Raw genomic sequence first — 18,059 nt, 5'->3', positions numbered from 1 at the left:
TCATCAAAATGAAGAGAAAGATAGATTTGGTTGAAGAAAAAGAGCACGAGAGTGAACATGAAGAAAGCGAAAGTTCTGGTGATGAAAGCGAGGATGAAGAACCAAGAATAAAAGAAGAACCGAGAATAAAAGATGTTTTGAGTCATCTTTCCCGAGCAGTGTCGGAAAAGCGTACTTCTGATTTGCTGCATAGTATGGCTGCGTCCAAAGATATTCTTTTCTGGACCCCCAGCGGACAATTACTACGAAATAAACGCACTATTCCCGTCACAAACATCGCTGAGCTAGTTGAGTATGTGTTACTCCCTCCAAACAATGAGGTTACCAAGCCTCGTGCTCTGAATACGTTTCTAGATGGACTTGCAGAGTTAGGAATCGATAAAAATTTAATCAAGAACAAAAAGTTGTTAAGTGATTTAATAGAAAAGGAAAAAGGCTACCAAAATGTAGAAAATACTTCCGATAACGAGAGTAATAATGAGGAGAGTTCATCGGATATTGAAAATCAGGAGGAGGAGGAGAAAGTGGCTTCTGAGAATGGCGTTGAAGAGGAAGACACCCAAGAGAGCGACAACGACACTGAAAACGACAGTCAGGAGATAGAAAGTAGTAACCCTGAAACGTCCACCACCTTTCACTCCAAAAGTCCCTGTGAACACTGTGAAAACTCTAATGTGTACGGGACATTGATCATGAAATGTCCTAAATGCCTTTGGCACGATTACTACAAGATTTGTCCTATATGCGATCACCAGATTCCCGAGGGGAGACATTACATGAAAGAGGGCTTTCTTCGGTGTCACGATTGCGGAGCAGTTACACACAAAAACGCGAAGACGTTGGAAACCAATTTCTATTCCCCTTCTACAGAGGAGAACGAAGATGAAGATTAATTAATTTCCATTCCTGTGTATTTGACTCTTTTTGTCATTGTTTCTTAATAAAGTTGTTTAAAACGGTATCTCTCTTGTCTTTTTATTGCTAGCAATTACGAGTCGCGTGTTTTAATTGATCTTTGTTAAGTTATTTGTTTTATAATAATACGTCAAGATTCTCTCCCTTGGGTCTTCCCTGTAGAGCTAATTTGTATTCAACTTAAGGCTTGCGAACTCGCATAATTAACTGATTAACCGTGCGTGAAAATGACAAGACTTTCATTTCCTCGAGATAGAAAGGAGAAAATGTCAGACAAACTTGAAATAAAGAGTTTTCAGCTCCAATTTGTGTATGTTTTGTTTATATATATCCGAGTTTTAGCGCTAAATAAGAAGACATATACTAAATTGAAATAAAGACTTTTCAACTCCACTTTCTGTATGTGTTTTGTTTATGTATATCTGAGTTTTAGTGCTAAATAAGATATAGGAAGCCGTTTCTCGCGTTGCTAGGTGATCGCTTCTCTTATTCCTATTTTTCTTTTAATAGACGGTCCGAAAACCGGGCTCCAGTTACTTAACGGGCAAGTCTAGGCAAGCCTATTGTTCCTATTGTAGCATAGTGACGCTCATTAGTAAACCTATCCACTTCATTATATATTGAGGAAGGCACTTCTTTCCGAGGTGACGTCATAGACTAGGCACTTATCCACATCAATGATTTACCTATCCCTAAACTATCCTTACCTATCTACCAACGAGGCTTATCTTTGCTGAAGCCCTACTACTATACTCCTGCCTATCATAAGTCAGATCTATGATCATATCAAAAATCATTTTCTCATCAAGTAATTCGGCAAATAAGTCAGATTCAGCCTCACTCTCCCTTATTATACCCTTTTCAATCATTTCAAGAAGAAAAGCACAAAGCTGGGCTGCGTTTTGTATTTTCGGGGATTGATTGGTCTGAAAATGTTTTTCACGGCGGCTTGCAAAAATGGCCAGGAATCTTGCTCGTTTTCGGGAACGTTACTCCTCGGCTTGCTTGGAGTGACCGTCTGGGACAATTCATATCTGTAATTGTCGTTTTCCTCTTTGATAAAGACCTTTCAAGCGTTGGGGGTTTCTGTGACAATGGTGCATTCTCTTGGTTGCCGAAACGATAAGCTTGTTTCGCGTTCCGATTTCCATTTTGTTTCCGCTTCTGTCAATGGGACTCATGCTTCTGACACAAGAGAGTGGGGGCTTTCTGTTACACCTTGTTCACAACTCGTAAGCCACCCCCCCCACACACCGAACGAGCAGGCGAGGGTGGCTTACGAGTTACGAACAAGCTGTAACAGCGGAACCCCCACCCTCTGTACTACTAGCTCCGTTGTTTTTTCAATGACTTTGGAAAAGTGAAGCCAAATTAGAAATAGGTCTGAAGTTCTTGTACTCCTCCAGAGATCAAGTCAGCGACTTTTTGTGCCGGGCATGCGGGGCCAATAACAAAGGGTTACGTTTCAAAGAAATCACGTCGTGAACAATCTTTGTAAGAGTTGGAGGAACAGAAGAAACAGAATCTGACCGGGGATCGGATCAAACTCACAAGACTTATAGGAAAACAAGCACATTACCAACGTTATTGAATTGGATGAAACAGACGCAAAAGTTGTTAATTTACAGTCACTGGTACCATCCCTGCCTAGGAATCCATCAGATGATGCATTGGGTTGGGTAGATTAATTTCTATCAATGCTATTACGTATCACTTGTTCATAACGTGTTTTGCATATAATAGTAATGAATATTTTTGTACCATTGTACCATGCGCACAGCCATATCACCCCGGCAGTGGCTGCCATGATGGGCAGCTGTTTCGTCCTTGTTACGACTCACCAGCATGGCATAACCAACACGGTCTCACCATAGGCGGCCCAAACTCACGTTACGAGGGAGGGGTGTAATTTATATACCATAGGTGACACGCCGGTGTACGAACGAACGCTAAGTAAAGCGAAACATTACATGCTCTTAAATGAAATGAATAAAAAAAAACTTACCTGCAATGTATTCCACGGCATTTTGGTGTCTGTTTGTCGTTTTACTGTTTTTTTTTTTTTTTTGGGGGGGGGGGGGGGGGCTTTATTGCGTAACCACTGTTACTCAGTGGTCGCCTGTAACGCGACACCGGCGCGTCACCTACGGTTTGTAAATTACAATACTCCCTTCCCTCGTAACGTGAGTTTGGGAGGCCTGTGGTCTCACTTACGATCACAGACCCTGCCTGTTTACTGCCGAGGCGAGTCAACAGCACTGCTGTAAGCGCTAGCTCCACCGTACACTACACATGTGATAGCTGTTGGCTGGGAACCGCAAGCAGTTCTAGGCAAGCGTATGGAGAAGGGATCAGCTTTTTACCGATCGGTGTGCCACAAACAAAATTTGATACAAGACCACAGTCCGTGGTCCGCAGTCCGCGCTTTATGCCTACCGGTTACTTATCTAGTTACTCAATAAACCGGTTCATAGTGTTTAACGCAAATCACGAATTTGTGGGGAAAAAAACGTATATAAATAAACGCACACACCAGTCGGCGATTTTTATGGGAGATCAACACTTAGCCCGGGAAGCCCGAGAGCAACGTGGAACGAGTCTGTAAATTCGAGGAGAACTGAGCGCAACATAGCCCATCAGACGCTGCGCACTTTTTCAACATGGCGGTTGATGTGTGATTTGTGATAAAGGTTTTAGTGAGTTTCAGCCAATTTACCAAGTTTTTTTATAACGATAAAGAAAATTTCAGTTGATATTTTTGGAAAGCAGCCATGCAGGGGGGCATGAGTTCAAGTCAACAACAAGAAATGGAAGTGAAGCAGGTAATATTTGAGATGGCCACTGACGACAGCGATTAAGACAGAGACTAGTTTTTCTTCTGCATGGACAAATTTTCAGGTCATGAGCTAAGAAAGGTTTCCACCTTACTGTTTTTCAGTTTCAAAATTTTCTACAATACTACAACAAGTTAACAGAGTTATGCTTCACGGACTGCATCCATGACTTTACAAACAGGAAAATTTCCGCTAACGAGGTGAGCTTGCATGTTGAAGTAGAAAAGGCTCAAAGCAAAAAATTGTCTTGTGATATTTGAGGGCTTAACTCGATAAACTTTTAACTTAACTTAACTTTTGATGATAATCACAGAGCAAATGGGGATGAGCTGAGCCACTGAGAGGGAAGATTTTACTTTCAAAATTATAAACAAGATTATTATTCGTTTTTGTTACATGGAAATTACCGGTAGGTTAGAAAATGGAGTTTAAAGTTTGGAAAAATATGTGAGAGCAAGTTATGCAGAGAAGAATGAATAGGCAACAAAAGTTGTTGTCAAATGAAGAATGATCCTCGCTTTTGTGAATGCAATTTATGCAACTACATAAGAAGTCTGAAATAAATTCAGGACTTCAACAGGGTTTGAAGTCCCAAACCCCATTGAAGTCCTGAATTTTTTTCAGGCTTCTTATGCAATTCCAGAAATTGCATTCACAACCAGGGGTTTCGCTCCAGGCTAGACACTGGACACAACGTCTGGTTGTTTGACATGTGACGTCCGGTAGTTCACACACGAAATAATTGTTTTTTTAAGTTTGAAAATCGTTTTTTCATTTTTCCAGCGGCGCGAACGGTGCACCTCCGCTAGCTGAACCAATGCATCTGGTACTTCCAAATGCTACCAAAAACCCTGCACAACTGCGGGGATCATTCTTCATTCGATTTCATTTCCACAGTTCTTATATGATCTATTTCATGTACAACTATCACAAAAATGTTGTATTTATGTTACTGTACAATTCTTCTCCCCCAGAACAACTGCAGCATGCATTGTACTGAGAAGTTCTTGAAAGTCATGCAGAGAGTTGGAGTTCGAATACAGGAAGTACAAATGATGCAGAATGAAGGAATTTTTGGTGCTCCAGATCCACCAAAATAAAATTAATGATTCTACAACTGTGGTGTAATTCAAGCATGAGTTATAATTTAGAGGAATGACACTAAGATGGAACTACTGAACAGTAGCCCAATTTCAAAGAATTAAAATTCAGCTTCAAGTAAATATAGTGTGAAAGTAAAACCACATTTATGTTCAAAGGAATAAATTCCTTATACTTTGTGGTTAATGGCCCTTAAACAGCAAATATCTGTCGTTTTAAACTGAATGTTAAGATAATTAAATTGGCTTTTTAAAAAAAATCAGGTTTGACAACAACCAAAACTTCCTGTGGAAACAGAAGGGATTGAAAGTGATCAATTTTTGACAGTTTTCACATTACTCAGATTCTATTTTGGGCCATCCTTAGTGTAAGGATCTGTAACACTCATGCGTGATGTAAAACAAAGAAAACAAACAAGTGATCAACATAACAGAGCCTAGCAAAATAATAGATATTGAACATCACAGGTTCCTACACCAACGTAAACCCTCTTTTTTGAAGACAAAATTAATAGAAAGAGTGGTGTTTCCAGTATTAGTCCCAGTGTTCTCCATTTATTTCTTGTGGCACTTGTGAGGAGAATCTGTTTAAGAAATGCATATCATCAGCAAGGCTGTGCTCTAAGGGAGCCCGGTGCTCTGAACCTGTAAAACCTTGGGTGCCCAGCATATGATTTTTATCAAAAAACTAAGATTTGCTAGTTGTCCAAGGGCAAAAGTTAGGCGTCAGGAGCCACCAGGCTCTGTTAGAGCACAGCTCTGATTAGTGACGTTACATGACTGTATACTGATCATGCCCCATGAGGTTCCTTTATCCTTGTGACCTTGATATATGTTCAGGCTGCAGTGGTGTCAGAAGAGGAAAATTTTCTGCAGCTGTTGATCTCTAATGGAGCATCAAGGCAATGGCCTATTAATAATTTGTTGTGATCACAGAAATGTGGGAAACAGTTGTGATCAACAGGAAATTATATTGTATGTCAAAAAAAAATTATTTAAACTGTTTGCTCAATTTTTACTGACAAAGACATAACCGTAAAGCAATAAATAATATGTGATTCATGCTATGAGATAACAAATAAAGAATGTGAACGAATGAGAAGAGTATCATTTCTTTTTATTTGTTTGGTTATATGCATAAAAATTTTGAGTGGATAATATGTTTTAGTATATTAAAAATGTACCTGTCTTTATAATATATCTTTGAATAAAATAAAATTTTTTGATAATTTCTGATAAAAAATGATCAGTTAATTAGACAGTGCTTGGAATCATTTCATGTCTGACAAAAAATGATCAGTTAATTACACAGTGTTTGGGATCACCTGGCTACCAGCAAATTTAATGCCATCTAACTAAATTATTGGATAATAATACTTGTCGATCCCTCATGTGTAAACTAATATCACTGCATGCATGCAAAATATGCATATAATAATCTTCACTGAATAATAATATTGATATTACTCAATTATTCATGTATCACTATCCAAAAATACAGTTTTTTAAGAGCCAGCTATTCATAGAGTTGCTGCCTTGAAAAATCCACATGACAGTGTCCCTCTCAAATCAGAAATTTACATAAGCATCCTGCACACATATTAATTTTGAGCATTTACTGTAATTAGCAACATAAAGTCTTTTGAACTAAATTTACATTTGAGCTTTCTATTTGCCCTCATCATTTCTTGTAGTGTGTTGCATGCCATCTACACACCACATTGCTATAAACATGAAGACCCCTATTAAACCTCAAAATAGGGTTACCCAGGGCAACATCTGGAATTTTTGCTTTGAGGCAGGGCATGTGAGTAAGTTTCATCTGTTAGGTACTGTTGTGAATATTCCACCATGTAACGTGAGTCTGTTTCTTGAGCACAATCTTGATGTGATCTCGGAGTTTTACCTCTCACTGCTAAACAGTCCTGTAGCTCAGGTTTTTTACTTTCACCAGAGATACTCAAAATTGCTTGCACAAGAAGCCGCATTGCTTCATCTGCAATAAAATATCATTTAAGTAATTCACCAATGGTCCTTTTTGCAATGTGTTTGCATAACTGCACTTTTTTGCCAGCAGAAGTTAACAAACTGTCAGTTTTTGAACACACTATTTATGACCAAGTTCAGCACCAAAGCACACACTTGTCAGCGCCGTAGCTAGTATGAGGCCAACCAAGGCACTCGCCTCGGTAAAATTTTGACGAATTTCGCCGATCATTTTTATTTTACATAAGCGATCATCGGATATTTTTAACGCATCATGATATTACAAAGAATTCAGCAATTCAGTCAATATACTATGAAAAAATTACCATATCATCGATCTCAAGGGGCTACGTACGTTAACCCAAATTTTTTTGAACAAATACTGATCAAAACCATTGGCGAGGTTAACGGTCACCCAGATTATGTAGCTTGTTTCTGATTATTGCTTTTTAAATTCCACTTAAATTAACTCGAAAAAAAGTTACCGAAAGGCCCAGAAAACGCTGCAAATCGCATTTCCGAGAGACTAAAGTTCAAAATTTCTCGGGGGGGGGGGGGGGGCATGCCCCCGAACCCCCCTAGCAACTCCCGCCTGCCTCGGTTGGCCGTTTGGTCTGGCTACGGCACTGCTTGTTATAGGTTAAAGTGCCCACCAGTACACTTCTTGTTGTACTTAAACTTTATTTAATTAGTAAACATCTCTAATCAACAAGTTACTCCACTTACCAATGTTTCTGTCTTCTTTTGCAGACGTTGGTAACCTAAAAAAATAGAAAAAAATAGGGTAGAATATTAAAAATTTATTATTTCCACAAGTTATTATTGAATTGATTATCATAATTAATTGACTCACTTCCACCGTCTTCCTCCTTTATCTCATTGTTGTAACAAAATTGTGCATGTGAAAAGAAACACTCTCCACACAAAAAAATGTACACTTAAAGAAGGGCTACAAAGAATAATGCTTATGTCCACTCTATTTAAGTGTAATGTTGGATGGCAAAAATGTATTGAATAACATTTTTAATTTTGTCACATACCAACCAATAAAACCATGTTCTTGGCAAAACTGATTTAATTGTTCCTCATCATAAGGATAATCTTCCAAGTCACACTACAAAATAATTTTGCATGAAATTATTTAAAGAATTATTACTTATATCATGGGTAACATATGACTCCTTGATTTTGGCAAGAGCACATCAAGAAGGTATTTTGTTTAAAAATTCTGAAAATATCGAACTTAAGCCAAGATTTAATCTCTAAACTTTTCAGTGTGGGGAGTTTTCAATTGATATGATAAACATGTTGATCAAAAACCAATAATTGTAAAGCATAATTTGTCACCCTTGATATAAAATAGGTAATGAAATGGTATACTGACTCCTAAAATTAGCCTTAAGACACCATATCTCGACTCAACTGCCAATCAAAATCTAGACCTGCCCTGTAAATGCTGAAATTATAATGAACAATAGAATAGCAGGCACATACTTTGTTTGCTAGCAAGAGAACAGGAATTGGCTTCTCATTGGTCAGCATTACTTTTTGATTTACATCCCAATGCCACTGATAATAAAAAGAAAAGTTGCTGAATATTAATTAGTAATCATGAAGGTCAGTTGAAAACAGTGCAGCTAATTAAATAGTTATATCATTTTAGGGTATCTCATAGCAGACAGATGCTTGTCATTCAGGAATTAATTAATTTCATTTCCTGTCTTCCCAGCACTCATAATTTTGATGTGTTTGTTGAACTTCAAATTTCATGTTTTTAAACTCTTTTTTTAAGGTAGCCTAGCATTAACATAATGATCATAGGCAAAATAAAGCCAATTTTGGTTGTGCAAAAAAGGAAGGAAAAATGATCTTTTTTTCTTGACAGGTGCAGTGGATATTTACTGGTTCATTACTGAAAAGCTTTACAAAATTCATGCACCAAATTCCTGAATTTTTACAAAACAATGTCAACATAAAAAAAAAGTAAAAAAAGTGATAATGCCAATCACTGAGTGCTGAGATATTTTGTCTGTGAAGCCACGCACGTACAGCAGCTTAATGCTAGGCACACCATATGGAATGCAAAAGAAACAACAACAACAACAACTCAAATAGCTGCAGCTGGGTTTTATGTTTTCTGAGCTACAGGCATCTGCAGACCCTGAAAGTTTCCAAAACTTCTTCTGTTTGGGCAATGAGTATGGTTTGGGCAATTTGTTTTTCATATAGTTTCCAATGTCCTTGATAAAAACCTAGTTCATCTCAGGCATCACGCCAGGGCAAAGAGACTTGGCAAAGACAAATGGGACTCTGGATACCGTTGCCTTCTTCTTTGTTTTGACAGCCTCTACCCAGTACATTCAAATTAAAAGTGATTTACAACATACACAAGATGTTGTGTGATATGTTAAGGCAATAGACCCTTGTATATTAGAGCCACGACTTTGTATTTACATCCAATCAAACAATTTATTGAATCATACCTTGAGAACTGCTTCAAAAGTAGCTGGTCTGTATTAAATTGATATTAAGTAAAAATGAGGTTAAAACCATCAATTTAAAAGCAGTTTGCATGATTATTTACACTGTATTAAAGCTGCACACAAGCCTATAAGATAAGAGATAAGATAAGATAATTTATTTAATGTCAGATACAGAGGGGGTGGTCTCCCAATCCCCTGAGCCACAGGCGCATGATAAAAGTGTTTGACAAATTATATAAAAGAAAAAATTAATTAATTAATATCTCAATAGCAACTAATAAAATTAAAAATAAAAAAAAATAAAAAATAACATCTATCTATAATAATAAATTGGGTCAAAGGCAATTGCTGCATTGACAGCCGATAAAATTTAACTTAGTTAAAAGTCTTCGAAAGGATGATGCGTTAGGTGCGTTTTTTACAGCAGATGGCAACTGGTTCCAGATGTGCGAGATTGGTACTCATATGAACCATGAAGGAATCTACTATTATATGAGGTTTGAACAACATTCAGACCATTGCTTCTAAGATTAACTATAATATGCCTTAAATATGACTAGTTAATATTATTCATTGAAATCTGCACTTTAAATGAGCCATTCCCTTTTTTTTGTGCTCTCCCTGTATTGAAGGCTGGTTTTTTCTTGCGGGGGGGGGGGGGGGGGGGGAAGGGGGCAGACCATGTAAAAAAATGCAAAGGGGATTCAGGGCAGCAGCAAAGGGACTGATCATGAGTTAAATCCAAGTGTAGGTAAATTCTTATAGAGTTTAATTCGTAGGGTTTCTGGGGGGTGCAGGGAGGCGGGGTGCAAATAATACGGTTTTCTTTTTTTTTGGGGGGGGGTATCTTCACCAAACCCTCTGGGGTGGCCATTTTGGAAAATGCTTCCAAGGGGGTATTCATTATGACCACTCAACGGGAGGGGTGCAGATAAAAAGCGGAATATGGCCCAACAACTAACAGTAAACTAATGCACTGCTTACCTTGATAGATCAAAAACTATGACTGCTGCAATTCTGTTAACAAAATATTGTTTTGCTTTGTTAATAACAATAATATGTAAATATTTACTATTGTATTAAGGGAATATTATTTTTTTTACATTATTTTGCTCCTTATTGTTTCACTCTATTATTTCACCATCAAAATGCCTTTACCCTAAACTATCTAAAACTAAATGCCAGCTTATCCATAATGAGCTTAACATGCAGTTTTCAGTCCTTAATCCTGCCTTCTTCTCTTAATGAAACAGATAGTACTGCTAGCAGTCCCTTAGGATTGTTGCTTGCACAACAGGCAAAATTATTTAATACATGTGCAGTGGTTTTGTTCCCGATCTGTATCCTGTGTCTCTGATGCATAAAAATCCCCAAAGACGCAAAATAATCCGTAACACGCATCAAATGACACAAAGATCAATAATCAATCTTAACATCGGTATTTGTAGAAATTAATCCTGTTCGCATAATTTCTGTGGCAGTAATTATTATTATGGCTGTTGTTTAACGACAGTTCTTTTTGTATATTGTGCTTTAAAATAGAAGGACATCACTATTTTAATCAGTATACTATAATACAGAGTTTTGGACTCTGTCTTCAGATTAATTGTCTGCAAGGCCCACGCATTTTCAATTTCCGGGACTTTTGATTTTTTTTTTATAACTGGGACTCAATGGTTTTGGACTAGGACTCGTGATTTTTCACAGGATGAGTCTCAGGACTCACCATTAAGTTTATTTGTAACAAAATCACCGCATGTGAGTGATTTATTAATATAAGGAGGCAAATGGTGGGGGACAAGGCAGGAAGTGAAGGAGTAATGGCTTGTTCGCTCTTTCTGGTCCTACCTTGATGCGGGGCTGTCACTAAGATTTAAAGTTGCCAAGTAAATACAACAAGTAGGCAGTGAATCAAACAGCTAGGGATTTCTTTTGGTTCTAATTTTCTTCTATTTTCCTATGTACAAAAGTAACCAGGGACCACGTTCTAGGTGGCCAGGGGAAATCCCTGGCCCCCTCCTCTTCATGACAGCCCTGCTTGATGACTCACTAAATGACAGAAAAGGGACTCAGTTTGCAGTCTATTATTTGAATAATTAGAACATATTTTCAGTCCTTGAACAATTTTAATTAGCATTCGGTTTAAGATATCACCTAAGCAGTGAAAATAGCAAGGATTAATTTCACTGCCAATTTTGGTATTCATCTAGCTAGCTTACTCTGCAAATTAAATTCGTCCCTTTCAAAGAAAGTTAGCTACTTTTAGTAGACACACCTCGACATGAAAGAAAGACAATATTACACTAGGCAACAAAAATGGCTAGTCAAGATAACTATAAAGGTAAAGGAGAAAAAAAGAGCAAGAAAGAAAGAAGGAAATAGATTTGCTACAAAAAAGTCCAATTAATTTTGCCTTATGCACTAGCACCATGCATGGTGCATATACTTATTAAATCATGATCAGTTAGTATTTTTAGTCAATATTTCCTAAGCTAATTGACCTCAGAAAACAGCCATCATTTCGCGATGCCATCACTGGTTTGCCCGCAAAATGACATTTGAGGAACAAACACAGAAATTTAATATACTGACGATCTGTCACCAGTAACCTAGATCTGGGGAATTTAATGTTTCTTATCAGTTCGGAAGCAAATTTCCCATGTGGCACAACCAATCAGAAGTACCACACTTGATGCATTTTGTTTCATGGGGCCAATCGCCTTGCATTCAATTATTATACAATGATGTAACCGTGTTTTAAATATACTATTTATATGTAAAACTTTCATAATTTTATTACACTTTTGATTTTAATTAAACAACTTCCATTACCACCTGTGATGGTATTTTTTAATTAAACAAGTTAAAAAATACCCTTGTCCCAGAGTTTTTTCTTGATTTTTCTTCGTGAAAGAGATCAAGAGCAAGCCGTGAAGCGGCGACAACGAGTCGAGAAAGCGACGAGGAGAGAGAGAAAAACCTCTGGTTACCTTGGCCTCGAATCTCACTTTCATGCAGACGACAGCTGTCAAACGCATCAAATTGCTAATAAAAAGAGTGACCAATGGCAATTTAGCAAACACATGCTTATCAGCCGCTATTTTTTTAAGTGGGGGTAGACCTGGGGAAATTATGTTATGAACAAACCATCTCCACTTGGGTGGTAAAGAGTGATTTGTTAATCGGGGTCAAGCTAAAGCATGTGTTAACGATGGGCAACAAGAGTCCAGGAATAAGAACACCACTTTATAAAGACAGCCAACCAAAAACAGGACAGACAACCAAAATTATTGCATGGTGAGGGTATGAGTAGCCTATTAAGGAAACTTACTTGCAAACATCGGGTAACAACTGAAATATTATATACTTTCCATATCCGGCTGATAAAGTGGTGAACACATCCTTTTGATGCAACGCAGCGAACAAAGCTTTCTTTTGTTGCTCAGTGACACTCAGGAAAGCGCTCATCAAGTACGTACCCTGGACAAAATTTCTTCGAATATTCTTTCAGGAACAACATCCATGTCAAAATCTCGAAATATGGCGTGCCTTTTCATGCCTTGGTCCCGTGCAAATGTTATTGGGAGTGCAGCATACAAACAATTTTCTTCCCTGGTAGAGAGAGGCAAAATGACGTGTGAAAATCCTCAGCGTCCCCTCGGTAGTTACAATTAAACGAGCTAATCAAATTGGTTTGCGTGTTTGAAAAAATATCAACCAATCAACGCCCGAGGGTCAGATCCTGACCTTGTCGTCTGCATGAAAGTGAGATTCGAGGCCAAGGTAACCAGAGGTTTTTCTCTCTCTCCTCGTCGCTTTCGCGACTCGTTGTCGCCGCTTCACGGCTTGCTCTTGATCTCTTTTGTGAAGAAAAATCAAGAAAAACCTCTGGGACCAGGGTAGTTAAAAAAATGAAACTGCAACAAATATGAATCACAACACCTACGCATATTTGTAGTATACTCTGGTCATGTGACCAAATCTTTCATGACCAGCAACATCCCTAAAAAAGAAAATAACCAATAACAATAGTAATAATAATAATAATAACAATAATATTATTATTATTATTATTGGTAGTAGTAGTATGTTCAAGTCTCACACCTAAAGGTGGCCATGTTTTCCCAAAGCATCAAGCTATTCCCTATAGCTTAGGTTTCTTAGGTCCTTCTTAGGATGTTAGCCGTTGCGAACATCATCATCATCATTATTATTATTATAATTATTTATCCAGGGGGCCCACTTGCCTAAGTGGTTTTCAGTGGGGCCCTACAAATTAACAATAAAAAGATGAATAAAATAAAATGCTAATCACCTACACCAGAAATTAAAATTGGTATAATACATATAAATAATTTTAAAAATGACTTAAATCAACATTATATTAATATTTATACAATGCTAAGAAGAATAGACAGGACAGGAATGGGACTGACTGAAATCAAATTGGTGTGGTGTGTGCCTGAAATAACTCACACTAACAAAAATGTTAAAAGTGAAACCTAATTAACTCAGTAATAATTATAATTATTATTGTTGACATGCATGCAAGGCTGACAACATTATTGTTGACATGCAAGGCTGACAACTTCAATTTACCAAAGCTGCAAGTTGATTTTTGTTTTTTCGTCCCAGTAAATAACTTTCAAAGCAAAATCAACTCCAATGGTAAGCTTATAGTTTGGTGAAAAGTAACCTGAAACCAAAAAAGAACACAACTGAAGTGTATATCAAAATTAATACAAATTAAATAAGCCAGGGAGGTGGAAGGGGGGGTGCTGGGGGTGCGGTTTCACTGCCAGAACAAAAACTTTATATTGCAGAATCAAGCTTAATATAAATTATTAAAGTTATGAGATTCCGGAGACAATAAATCAATGCAAATTAATAGCCCTGATCGAGTGCAGGGATTTCACACAGAAGGTGAAATGGGTTAGTATGAGTAGGTTGATTTTGTGACACTTATTATACAGTCATACACAATGTACTTCGATACTCTTTTGTGTTAACATGTGTTCAGTGACATTCTGTGCAGCAGCCATTTTGAAAGATATAGACCAAAAGACACTCATTATTTTAAGCCCCGATGAAGTTATGAGGGTCGCATAACTGTGTATATATGAACACTTGGAGATCATGTCGGGCAAACTCTAGAGTTTGTCAGACATGAGTTGATTGTCATTCACAAATCTTTGATTGGAAACAATTTATCAGACACGGGAGTTTAAAGACTTAGTCCACAAACAAGCAAGTTTACCTGTGCAAACGAGTGAATCAACGGCTATCTTTTCACTTAAAAAGAACGATAGTCGATGATTACAAAAATTTGCCAAAAAATAAATTCTGTGCTGACATATCCCTGCGAACAGATGTCCTTCTATAATTAAGTCTTAATAAAATGTCTAGAACACGCGAGCATGTGGATTGATCAAACCTTTTGATTTCTAAAAAGGCCGTCCAGCTAATAAAATGAACTGTATCTAGCGTATATTTCAAAGAGCTACACAACGACCAAGAATACTTTTGACTGACAATTATTAACATACAGAGCAGCGCCAGCTGTGGTGCAGAAATTTCATACTCATGACACGTCACTACCCAGATCTGCTGGGTAGGTAGTGATTCTGATTGGCTGAAGTAAATTTACTGCCACCCAGCTGTATCTTAAGGACTCGATTCATTTTCATGATGTACATTGGTCTTCAATGCTTACCAGTGAAAATAAATTTTTATGCATTTAAGGCACATCATGCATGAGAAGTTCGACGTTTGAAATGAAGTTGCTCCACTGTCAGTCAAAATTCTCTTGTGGGCTATTCGATCTTAATTCATGGGTTGACCCAAATGAGATATGTTGGAATTTATTGATTCAAAATATTATTATGATGATCTAGCCCTCTTCATGTATTTAATAATATTATTGAAAGGATTAGGTTCGGTACATGAAAAGTTTGACGCTTGAACTGGGCCTAAGAGGAAAGTGCTGCCTTTGTAAAAACATCTGCAAACGGTTAAAAAATAATACGATAAACCGTAGGCTGCGTCTTACAACTCTTGCACGAATCTTTGGATTGTTTTGAATACCCCCAAAAAAACCTACTAAATCAAGCCAGGAAAATTTGGCAAGTATATTTTTTTGGGGTACCCAAAAATATCCTGGAATCGAAAGGCTTGGGAAGTTTTGGAATTTACTGGTACATAAGGAAGCCCATATTTTGACACAATTTTAAATTTGTTGTCGTTGACAGAGCTTTATTTAACAGACTAGGGATAAAGTATTTAATAAACACCCTTTGTGCCATGGCGGGTATAAGTAAGCATAAATATAAGGGGATATGGGGTGGACGTGCCGTTGTCTCAGCTTGTTTCACTTTCCTTCTTAGAACCAACTTACCTTCAGTATACCTCCGGATAATTGATGTCTTGGGCCAAAGAACAAACAAAACAATCACACTTTAGCACTCAAGATATCAACATATAAAATCATGAAAAATAGCAAAGGTAAGTCTTAACCTTTAATATTGCGGATATTGAAGAAGCTCTTGGAAAAGAAGGCGGAAGTATGCTTCACCTCAAAATCAATCACATTGCTTACCTTTCCTACAAAAAAAAAGAAGCAGCAATTAATGAGGGCTGATCATGTTTAAGAGATAAAGGAAAAGAAACGGCATAAGACTCACCAACGCCGTATTCTCCGATGACAAGGACTTTGTACAGATGTTCTTTGGCGTCCATTACCAAGACCAAGAAGGACGAGCGAGACTGAGTTCCATAATCGGTTTTTCCATCGTCACAGATGCGTCACAGCCAAGGGAGGTCACGAAACGGTGGAAGAACGGGAGAGTATTGCACCACTCAATGTTAGGTCCCAAGGTAGAGGGGCCGGGCATACCCAGGAGGATTTGTCATTTTAGGCCATTTTCATGTCAACTTCTTTACCAGGGCACAGGGTCCAGAGGAGTTTCGTGTGAATAAATGAATTACTTATTTAAAGTCTCACCTTGAAAAATGTCTATACCTGTCGCTTTACACGATTAATTAGCCCAATGGGATCTTTATAAATCTACTGTAAACGATTTCTTCGCTTCTTATCTGACCGAGATCGACTTTTAAAAATCAATAAGTGCAAGCCATATCCTCGCTGGGGGTGAGGACAAAACATGGACCAGGGGTCCATGGACCCCCACTTTGGACCGGGTCCATGGACCACTTTCATGGACCCGGTCCATCGACCGCATGTCATGGACCGGGTCCATGGACAGTTTTTTTCAATAATGAGAGATGAACAAAAACAGAAAAAGTGCAAAAATAAGGTTAAAAAACAACAACAACAACAAACAATGCTTGATTGATCAGTAGTGTTTCATTGTGCTTACATAGTGTAAAAAAAGGGGGAGGGGGTCGGTACCTCATGCCAAAATGCTACTTGTTCCAATGAATTGTTTCCTCTGATGGGTAGATTATGCTTCGGAGGAAAACCTTTTCACTGAGCAAAATAATGTGAATTTTTGCCGCTTATTTCATACTGAGAGGTCGTGACACACATACTGATTTTCTACCTTTTTTAAAATGTAAAGCTGTTCATTGCGGCTGATTAGAAGGGTTTTAGGTTGTTTAATTTCTCCAAAGTGCATCCTGGATCTGAATAATTCTAAGCCACTTTCTTTTTGTCCATGAACGTCACTTTTTCCTGCAATGTTTTGTCACGCTGGGCCCAGCTGCTTAGCGCTTTTAGCAGGACGATTATAAATTCTCAAGGATAGTGATTTACAGATCCAGATCTCGAAGAAGAAGAAGTGGCATGGATTGTAGCTTAAACTGAAGCTACCGGTACATCAGTTATGGAGAATTGCGATGTGACTCAGTCATGATTGCTCTAAAAGCAATGAATTCTTAACTCCAGCTTGCTTTTCTAAGGGTGATGCGAGTCTTTGTACTGGAGCGCGTAATTCCTCTTTTGGTGATAACTTTTGAATTAGCTTAATTTAACAGTCTTGCGACTGCACATGTGCAAGCAGAGTGTACCTCATGTAAGCACAACTAAATATTTGTGATCAATCGTGAGCATTGGTCGACAGTGTCTCGTCAAATCATTTTTGGCACTATTTCTGTTTATGAGTGTCCATGGACCTGGTGCAAAACCTTCTTATAAAAATAAAAAAAAACTGTCCATGGACCTGGTCCATGACAGGGGGTCCATGGACCCAGTCCATGAAAGTGTTCCATGTACCCGGTCCAAAGAGGGGGTCCATGGACCCCTGGTCCATGTTTTGTCCTCACCCCCTCGCTGGCGCACGGCACGTCGCCCGAAGGGCGACCGAGGCACGAAGTGCCCAGTAAAAGATATTTTAAGTATTTTATAAGTATTTTATACTGTAAGCCGATCTTGCGAGCCCTCATTCTCTTGGCTTGCGGTCTATAGAATGTGTAACGAAACTGTAAACGCTGAACGCGATCAAAATCACCCATTTTTTCAGAGGTTTTCGACGGGTTTTGATGTTCTAACGACGAACACATCTCCTCTGGACCCTGTGCCAGGGGGAAAAGACTGATGTCAAATACCCCTTCCCCTGGGATACATTTTGTTTGATTTAAGATGATATAAATTACAATCAGAGGGCCCCTGATTGTATCGCTCCCACAGTCTTTATTTCCCATCTAGTTATGTCCTACACTTTGTACAGAGATATTCCTCCCAAAATCAAGCACCATTTAAACTAACATTCAACAATAAATGGGTA

At 38.1% G+C, this 18,059-nt stretch overlaps 2 protein-coding genes across 3 annotated transcripts; one reads left to right on the top strand and one right to left on the bottom strand.

Annotated features, from left to right (window-relative positions):
- Positions 1–3,585: 3,585 nt before the first annotated feature.
- LOC140943044 (mitochondrial import inner membrane translocase subunit Tim9-like) lies at positions 3,586–5,942 on the top strand. Its single transcript, XM_073392079.1, has 3 exons — positions 3,586–3,737; positions 3,854–3,949; positions 4,724–5,942. The coding sequence occupies exons 1-3, from the start codon at positions 3,687–3,689 to the stop codon at positions 4,847–4,849; spliced, it is 273 nt and encodes a 90-aa protein (XP_073248180.1). The 5' UTR covers positions 3,586–3,686; the 3' UTR covers positions 4,850–5,942.
- Positions 5,943–5,945: 3 nt separating this feature from the next.
- LOC140943043 (ras-related protein Rab-38-like) lies at positions 5,946–16,066 on the bottom strand. Of its 2 annotated transcripts, XM_073392078.1 has the most exons (11): positions 15,999–16,053; positions 15,890–15,918; positions 15,713–15,740; positions 13,918–14,014; positions 13,265–13,321; positions 10,303–10,335; positions 9,319–9,346; positions 8,330–8,404; positions 7,876–7,949; positions 7,562–7,596; positions 5,946–6,845 (listed from the first exon to the last, which is right to left on the bottom strand). In XM_073392078.1, exons 1-11 carry the CDS (start codon positions 16,051–16,053, stop codon positions 6,613–6,615), a joined length of 744 nt encoding a protein of 247 aa, XP_073248179.1. In that variant the 3' UTR covers positions 5,946–6,612. The 2 variants fall into 2 exon arrangements, with proteins under 2 accessions (XP_073248179.1, XP_073248178.1); XM_073392077.1 differs by lacking the exon at positions 15,713–15,740 and having other exon boundaries at positions 15,832–15,918; positions 15,999–16,066.
- Between the last annotated feature and the right edge of the window lie 1,993 nt (positions 16,067–18,059).

The sequence above is a fragment of the Porites lutea genome, chromosome 7 (genome assembly GCF_958299795.1).
Source record: "Porites lutea chromosome 7, jaPorLute2.1, whole genome shotgun sequence".
Classification (NCBI taxonomy): domain Eukaryota; kingdom Metazoa; phylum Cnidaria; class Anthozoa; order Scleractinia; family Poritidae; genus Porites; species Porites lutea.
The sequence above is the reverse complement of the archived record's forward strand: the minus strand, read 5'-3'. Positions and strand labels throughout refer to the sequence as shown.

Excerpts from the sequence above, each read along its gene's own strand:
- LOC140943044 (XM_073392079.1), top strand. The coding sequence starts at position 3,687 with ATGCAGGGGGGCATGAGTTCAAGTCAACAACAAGAAATGGAAGTGAAG. Across the intron at positions 3,738-3,853 it reads AAGAAATGGAAGTGAAGCAG|TTTCAAAATTTTCTACAATA; the intron begins GTAATATTTGAG and ends ACTGTTTTTCAG. Across the intron at positions 3,950-4,723 it reads GGAAAATTTCCGCTAACGAG|AACAACTGCAGCATGCATTG; the intron begins GTGAGCTTGCAT and ends CTTCTCCCCCAG.
- LOC140943043 (XM_073392077.1), bottom strand. The coding sequence starts at position 16,053 with ATGGACGCCAAAGAACATCTGTACAAAGTCCTTGTCATCGGAGAATAC. Across the intron at positions 13,322-13,917 it reads AAAATCAACTTGCAGCTTTG|GGATGTTGCTGGTCATGAAA; the intron begins GTAAATTGAAGT and ends TTTCTTTTTTAG. Across the intron at positions 6,846-7,561 it reads AAAAGAAGACAGAAACATTG|ATGAAGCAATGCGGCTTCTT; the intron begins GTAAGTGGAGTA and ends ATTTTATTGCAG.